This window comes from Neophocaena asiaeorientalis, unplaced genomic scaffold, assembly GCF_003031525.2.
Source record: "Neophocaena asiaeorientalis asiaeorientalis breed wild unplaced genomic scaffold, Neophocaena_asiaeorientalis_V1.1 scaffold543, whole genome shotgun sequence".
Classification (NCBI taxonomy): domain Eukaryota; kingdom Metazoa; phylum Chordata; class Mammalia; order Artiodactyla; family Phocoenidae; genus Neophocaena; species Neophocaena asiaeorientalis.
Genome location: NW_020173671.1, coordinates 411811 through 419844, shown reverse-complemented (window position 1 = coordinate 419844; position 8034 = coordinate 411811). Strand labels below are relative to the sequence as shown.

At 55.1% G+C, this 8034-nt stretch overlaps 2 protein-coding genes across 2 annotated transcripts; both read left to right on the top strand.

The window, feature by feature from the left end:
• The first annotated feature begins 36 nt into the window (after positions 1–36).
• TRAPPC1 (trafficking protein particle complex subunit 1) lies at positions 37–1706 on the top strand. Its single transcript, XM_024748433.1, has 5 exons — positions 37–74; positions 185–283; positions 436–506; positions 856–994; positions 1291–1706. The coding sequence occupies exons 2-5, from the start codon at positions 185–187 to the stop codon at positions 1417–1419; spliced, it is 438 nt and encodes a 145-aa protein (XP_024604201.1). The 5' UTR covers positions 37–74; the 3' UTR covers positions 1420–1706.
• Positions 1707–2309: 603 nt separating this feature from the next.
• Positions 2310–8032, top strand: KCNAB3 (potassium voltage-gated channel subfamily A regulatory beta subunit 3). Its single transcript, XM_024748481.1, is given in 13 exon segments — positions 2310–2926; positions 4261–4304; positions 4394–4431; positions 4671–4750; positions 6061–6105; positions 6207–6251; positions 6460–6503; positions 6702–6788; positions 7063–7148; positions 7298–7418; positions 7503–7597; positions 7675–7941; positions 7943–8032. Coding segments are annotated over 13 exon segments (1284 nt in total). The 5' UTR covers positions 2310–2684.
• The last annotated feature ends 2 nt before the right edge of the window (positions 8033–8034 follow it).

The following is an 8034-nucleotide window of genomic DNA, read 5'->3' as shown; positions in this document are numbered from 1 at the left end:
AGTGTGTAGACCCGGTGGGGCGGGGCTCCGCGGAAACCGGAAGTATCGAGTGACGGGCACTCGGAGAAGTTCCGGTGAGTTCGCGGGAGGGGTCCCCGTCTGGTTGGAGGGATCCCGGGCTAAGAACTGGAGCCTACGGGGTGTGGGCGGTCCCGGAGTGAGGCTCACATTCTCTGCCCTGCAGATGACTGTCCACAACCTGTACCTGTTTGACCGGAATGGAGTGTGTCTGCATTACAGCGAGTGGCACCGCAAGAAGCAAGCGGGGATCCCCAAGGAGGAGGTGACGAGAGGGCCCCGCGCAACCCGGGTGACCTCACATCTCCAAATGCACATTGTCCCAGTCCAGCTTCTTCTCTCCAAACCCTGGCTCCTTCCCACCCCAACCCTGGCTCCTTTAAAAACCGAGAGCTAACTCTGCCCCTCTCCCTCCAGGAGTACAAGCTGATGTACGGGATGCTCTTCTCTATCCGCTCGTTTGTCAGCAAGATGTCCCCGCTAGACATGTACGCGTAGTCAGAGGGGTTGTTGAGGGAGGGAGGGAATTTGGGGGTGGGGGAAACTTTCTGGAGTGGAAGGGGCTTTGGCCCCCAGAGAGGGTAAGGAGACAGAGAGAGAGGCTGAGTCCGGGGCGAGAGTGCAGTAGCTGGCAGGAGCGGCGGTGGGGAAGATCTGAAGGTAGAGAGGTTGGGCAACGGGGCTAAATTGAGGGGTGAAGATGGGAGGTGTCTTTAGTCAACCAGGCTCCTACAAACGACATGTTTAGAGAAGAGGGAGTCAATCTAGAGGAGATCAGAAGAATCTCTTTGGGAGAGATTTCGCTTCTATTCCTTAACATCCTCCTCATCTCTGCAGGAAGGACGGCTTCCTGGCCTTCCAAACTAGCCGTTACAAACTCCATTACTATGAGACGCCCACTGGGATCAAGGTTGTCATGAACACTGACTTGGGCGTGGGACCCATCCGAGATGTGTTGCACCACATCTACAGTGCGGTCAGTGCCAGCCCCTCGGACCCTTCCGCCAAAGCTTCAACAGCCATGGCCACTTAGAGCCCCAAGACTCCTTCAGCTTCCCTGCCCTAATCCTACTGTATTGTATCTCTATTGAAGTCAGACTTCTTGGGGCCCTTTAGGTCCTTATACACTCCCACCACCAGTTTCTCCCCAAGGAGGGTTTGCCTTCCAGCCCTTGATCGCTGTGCATTCACACACCCTTGAGGTTATAGTAGGTTTGGGGTTGAAAACAAGAAGTGTTCAAAGCCTGGCTCTAACACCCTCCCCCTCCACAGCTGTACGTGGAGCTGGTGGTGAAGAATCCCCTGTGCCCGCTGGGCCAAACTGTGCAAAGTGAGCTCTTCCGCTCCCGACTGGACTCCTACGTCCGCTCTCTGCCCTTCTTCTCCGCCCGGGCTGGCTGAAGGAAGCACTCTACCTCACCCCTCAGAAGAATCCCTGTCTGTCTGGGGCCCTTTGTTTCACCTGAAGGCCCCTACTGGCAGCCCCACGGCCCCAGCTCCTCCATCCCCGTCAGGCCCCTTGGCAGCCCTCCCAGTGGAACAGCCTAAAAAGCCCTCCATGGTGCCCTTCCCATCACAGGAAGGAAGCCTACTGGAGTCTACACCTCCAAACCAGGCCCTCGCTCCAGTTTTATCCCCTACCTGACGCTGGGAGAAGTACAGAATAAACTTTTTATCACCCTCTGCGACCTGAGTGTGTTAGTTTCAGTGGTCGATCGGGGCCTGCCCCTCTCATGAAGGCGTGAACCAGGGTGTTCACATCCCCTGAGCCAGCAAAGAGGCTTTGTCCACGGGTTTCTCAACAGCGGCACTATTGACGTTTGGGGCTGGATAATATCTTGGTGTGTGTGTGGGGGGGGGGGGGGGGTGTGCTGTCGTGTACTTTGTTCTGGCCGCCACTCACTAGATGCTGGTAGCACGTCTCCATGTCTTTCTCTTTCTCTCTTTCTCTCACACGCGCGCGCGCGCACCCAGATCGTGACAGTCAACAATGTCTCCAGATCTTGCCAAACGTCCCCTAGGGGAGAAAATAGCTCACTGATTGAAAACCACTGGGTTGGGGGAAGGCCGACTGGCCTCGGGGTGCAGAGAGTAGAACCACCCTCCCGGTTCTGCTCTCCGGTTCCTGTGAGCCCACAGAACACCCAAGCTGCGGAGCTCCGGAAGGTGGGGCTTATGCAGATGAGCGGCAGGTTTTGGCTGGGAGGCGGGCGTCTTTATGCAGATGAGGGGGCGGTGTCTGCATGTTGATAAGCTGGGCCCGCAGCCGACGCGGCTGGGAGTCTTATCGGGTCCCGCTGCGGTTCGGGCTGAGGTGGCATCTCTCTTCCGCCCCCCCCGTCCCTAAGTTCCTACCCTCTGAGGATAGCCCTCGACCTTTACCCTCGTCCATTTCCCCCTCTCCTCCCTGCGCCAGTACCCCCGAATCCTAATCGCTCCACTCGTGGCGCCCCCCCGCGTTTCTCCTCTCCGCCGCAAACCCCGCGACCTCCAGCAGCCCGCCCCCGCGAGCCGGATCCTGCCTGGCTGCTCCCGCCGCAACCTCCTCAGCCTTCCCGCTCTCTAGGGCTCGCGCCACTACACCCCCGGGTGTCTCCCCTCGGGCTTCCCGGTTCCCTCCTCCTCCCGCCCCCTCGGAGCCCCCTCCCTCGCCTTGGCCAGCCGGCATGCAGGTGTCTATCGCATGTACCGAGCAGAACCTTCGCAGCCGGAGCAGTGAGGACCGTCTGTGTGGACCCCGGCCGGGCCCCGGGGGCGGTAATGGCGGGCCGGTCGGCGGGGGGCATGGGAATCCTCCGGGGGGAGGAGGGTCGGGCCCCAAGGCCCGGGCCGCAGTGGTCCCCCGACCCCCAGCGTCCGCTGGGGTCCTCCGAGAGAGCACCGGCCGAGGCACTGGCATGAAATACAGGTATGGGGGTGGCCGGGCAGCCCGCCACATCTGCTCCCCTTTCCTGACCCCTGAGGCTTCCTGGGATGCTTCCAGAACCCCCTCAAACTTCGCTAAGAAGGTCCCGGCTCACTCCATCTCCTCTTACCATCATTGGCATTCCCTTACTTGGGCCCTCTCTTGCTCTCCGTCCATACCCCCGACTAGTAGAAAATCAAGTTTACCAAGGTTGACCAGGCCTGTCAGACCCAGGGGATACTCCTAAGCTTCCCTCCTTACCCTCAGGAAGGCGAGGGATGCACGGATCTCCAGGCTGCACACCCCCACCCCCACCCCCCGGGATGAAGTGTCCTTGGGTCGTGTCCTGGGAAGATGGGGGAAGGAAACGGCTTCTCACTGTGGCCTGCTCAGTGTGCCTGACCCAGATACTGCCCCCACATGCCCCAAGGTCTCCTGCAACCCTTCTTGGTGGGGAGGGAAGTGGGGCCCTTGGAAGGATGGACCACATCTCTCAACCCCCTGCTGAAGGACAGGGGCCATGTGGGTAAGGTGGACGGAAATGTAACCGACTTTATCTCAGAGAACCGCTGGGCTCTCAGGACTACCAGTAGGGGGGAGGGGAGGGGCTCCTGCTTGAGAGTGAGCAGAGGTCACTGATCTGACCTGGCTTTGTCACTTGAGGAATTTGATCCCCCCCATGTGGTGGCCCTGATTGGACGGCCTGGGTTGGGGGTCCTTGGGAGGAGGGGCTCTCTGGTTTGAAGACAGACTTCACAAGCCAACAGGAGCAGAGGGAGTAGAGATGGGAAGAGGGGGAACTGGTCTTACCTCTCATACTCTCCACCCAGGTGTCCTACCTGCTTTTGTTGGAGGCCCTCCTGCCTAGCCTATCCAAGGATCCTTGCCTGCCTGAGTGCCTGAACTTGACTTGGTTTACCCCTTCCACCCCAGTGTCTGCCCTTTAGCACAGCACTCTCTGATGATCTGTTTTCACAAACTCATCACAATTAGCCAGTCACATTCCTCCCAGCCAACCCCCACCCTCGACTCTACACATCCCAGAGATGACTCAAATAAACACAAGACCCACCAGCAGAAACGCTAAGCAGGCAGTGCATCTTCAATGTGATAGGAGGGAACAGAGGCACTGGACAGTGGCTCCAGAGGAACAGTCATTATTTGTTCACTTATGCTATGGCCATAGCACTGCCCAATTCAGTGGGCTCACTGAGTCTAGCTTCTTTGGACTGAGACACCCTGAGGGCATCTCAGCCTGGAAGGAGACGAACTGGAGGCTGATAATCTATGTTCCTAATGGAGGCTCTACCCCTTCCTTCTGCCTCTGTGTCCTGCAGGAACCTAGGAAAGTCTGGTCTTCGGGTATCCTGCCTTGGCCTAGGTGAGTTAGAAAGAAGAAGAATTAAGGGAAGGGGAGTTCTTTCATGGCTTGCCCCCACAGGTCTCACCTGCCTGGCTTCTCTCTTGCAGGTACCTGGGTCACATTTGGTTCTCAGATCTCAGATGAGGTATAAGTGATGGGACCTAGAAGCAGGGTGAGGGGGTATGAGAGAACCAAAAAGGGGGGAAATGGACTTGCATAGGGGTTTGGACAACAAGCATGGGGAACGGTGGACCTGAGGTTGGAGGATGGGGAAAGGGGAGTGAATGTGGAAACCAAGGTTGAGGTCTGATGGGCTAGAATGCCGTAAGGAAGGTAACTGAGAGGCTGGTTGCTGGTCTTCAACTTTTTCTCTCACCATCCTAGACAGCAGAGGATGTGCTGACAGTAGCCTATGAGCATGGCGTAAACCTGTTTGACACCACCGAAGTGTATGCAGCGGGAAAGTAAGGACTGGGGTGAAACACTAAGTTACACTGGGAAGGCTGAGAGAATATCAGGGCTTTTTGGTTTCCCCCCTAAAGAACCCTGGGAATTCTGCATCACTAAGTTCCAACCTTTCAGCCAATGGGGCCCCAAAGCATTATGGGAAGTGTAGTCCCAACATCTGTCTCTCTCCAGCTTTGAGGGCAATGGGGCATACTGTGCAGTCAAAATGAAATAAAACAAACAACTATTTCCTGGACATCATTTATGTGCAACTATGTGAGGATGACAAAGATAAATTTCAAACATACTATACCACAGCACACATGGCTTCACGCTGCCAATAGTAAAAACCTAGGATGACTACTCCTGCCTCTTCTTCTGGCAAACTCTTCTGCTTATCTTTAAGACTTGTCCCAGATGTCAGCTCTTCCAAGAAGCCTTTGCCCAACTCCCCAGAGTTGGTCACTATCCCCGTCAGCTCCCAAAGCACTTTACACCACCCTCTGACACAGAGTTCATCAATTACTCGTTTACAAGGCCATATTCACTGCTCACCTGGGAGGCTCCTCCCTCCACAGAACTTGTCTTGCTCTTTCCCACGTCACCTAAGTACCTATGCAGAGCCTGTCACAGAGCAGGTATCTGATTGAAGGATGACATCAATATGCCCTCAAAAAGCTCACAGTCTAAGTGGTTAAACAAACAAACCAAAAGACAAGGAGATACGAAAGATTAAATAACAGTAACACTTCAGTAAGAGCCCACCATAACTTAAGACTTGTCACACATTAACTCATGATTAAGTGTCAAAAAATTGTGTAGCCAATAAGAGCTATGGAAGCTGACAAGGACTGACCATAGACTACAGCAATCAGAGAACATTTTCCATAGAATGAGGCAGAATCCAAGCTAAATTTTGGAGGACCAAGCTAAATTTTGGAGGATGGGTAGAACTTTGCAAAGACTAAAAGAAGGGGGAGGGCAATACAAATGGTTGGAACCAGATGAGGCAGTGTCCCCCCTGGCTCCACTGTAGTTGGTCCCTCTTCTCTCATCCTATTCTATCCCTTCAGCACCCAGAACAGAGCTTGGTACACAGTGATGCACAGCTGACATTTGTTGAATGAATGAGTGAAAATGATACGACTATAACCCTAGATTGGGAGCCCCTCTTACTTAGTCTAGGATGGGGCTGACAGCCCAATGGGCTCCTCGTTTATGCTCCATTTTACAGGAGAGGAAATTAGTTGAAGGGAAAGGTGGGGAGGAAGGAAAGAAACTGATCCACTTTGGAGGGGTCAGTGCTTCTACACTGTCTTCCTTCCAGGGCTGAAAGAACCCTAGGCAACATCCTCAAGAGCAAAGGTTGGAGGTGAGACATGTTGGGTGGGTGGGGAGGGCCGGGAGGTTGCTGGGGACATGATCATCCAAAAATCCTTTTCTTGCCCGTTCTACCATTTCTCTTCTTTCCAGGAGATCAAGCTATGTCATCACCACCAAGATTTTTGGGGGAGGACAGTAAGTGGCTGCCTCACAGTAATTGGGGAGATCTGCAGAGACTGTGTGAAGGTGCATGGGATGGGGGTGGGGACAGCAGTCCCTGATGCTTCCCCAGGTCTGCATCCTGCCTGTGAGGACCCCTGAAATACCAGTTCCTCATGATTCCAGGCCAGCCCTGGTCCCTTATCTTTGACACACCTCATCTCTGACTTACCTTTTCCTACAGGGCAGAAACTGAGCGAGGCTTGAGCCGCAAACACATCATTGAGGGTAAGAGTTAGGGGCTGGGAACTGGAGGTGGCTGGGTATGGAAGCCAGAGGAGTTGGGAACATTCTCTGAAGCTCTGAGTCTGAGGCTTTGAATAGGGAAGCTGGGATTTAGGTGGCCATGGCAAAAGGATAAGGTCTAAATTCTTAGGAAACTGAAGCTGAAGAGCTTACCTTCCTCGCCCCATGCTTTTACCCCAGGCTTGCGAGGATCCCTGGAACGCCTCCAGCTGGGATATGTGGACATCATCTTCGCCAATCGCTCAGACCCCAACAGTCCCATGGAGGGTAAAAGCAGCACCCCAACCCTGATAGCCCTTCAAAATTGAGCACTTCTAAAACCCTCAGCAGAAGCCAGCCCCTGCTCAGGAGGCCTCCCAAGCTCCACAGTAGAGGCTCAGACCCCAGAACTTGGACAGGGAGGGAGGTGAAAAGCAGATACCAACCTCTCTGACTCCACAGGGATGAGCGGGGCCTTGGTGGGGCAGGCAGAGGTCTGCAAATCTGGAACCCAGGATGCCAGGGGTCTGACAGTGAGGCTCTCCCTCTCCTATGTGCCTAGAGATTGTGCGAGCCATGACCTATGTCATCAACCAGGGCCTGGCCCTATACTGGGGGACATCCCGATGGGGGGCTGCAGAAATCATGGTGAGTGTGCCACCCACCTCGCCGTCCTACAACTTGTTCCCACTTTTCACATGGCCACTCCAAACCCCACTCTACTGGAGAGGGGGGGGGGGAGTGGAAGAAAATGGAAGGAGTGCTCTGACCCCCATCTTTTCCCCACCCCAACCCAGGAGGCCTACTCCATGGCCAGACAGTTCAACCTGATTCCTCCAGTGTGTGAACAAGCTGAGCACCATCTGTTTCAGAGAGAGAAGGTGGAGATGCAGCTGCCAGAGCTCTACCACAAGATTGGTTCGAAGTCCCCTCATCCCTACCTTTCCCTTGGCCTCACCATCACCTAGATCCCTTTCCCACATCCAATCCTCTTCCTCTTAGGTGTTGGCTCAGTCACCTGGTCCCCTCTGGCCTGTGGCCTCATCACTAGCAAGTATGATGGGCGAGTCCCAGATACCTGCAGGGTCAACATCAAGGTGAGATCTGGGGGCTCAGGACAGCAGGAGTGGACTATCTGAGGAGTCGTCTTTTGCTGATTCTCCTTGGCCTCCAGGGCTACCAGTGGCACAAAGACAAAGTGCAGAGTGAGGATGGCAAGAAGCAACAAGCCAAAGTCATGGACCTTCTACCCATCGCTCACCAGCTGGGCTGCACCGTGGCGCAGCTTGCTATTGGTGAGACACTGCCAGCCCTGGACCCTGCAGAGGCCTTGTCTCCTCCTGAGATGCTACCAAACCGCAGACTGGTTTGTCTCTGGGGAGGACCGTCTTCCTCGGAGACACCTCTGAAGTCTGCGTGCTCACTGTTTCCCACCAGTTCTTTTTTTATTTCCTTCTCTGGCCCAGCGTGGTGTCTCCGCAGTGAGGGTGTCAGCTCGGTCTTGCTGGGGGTGTCCAGTGCAGAGCAGCTGATT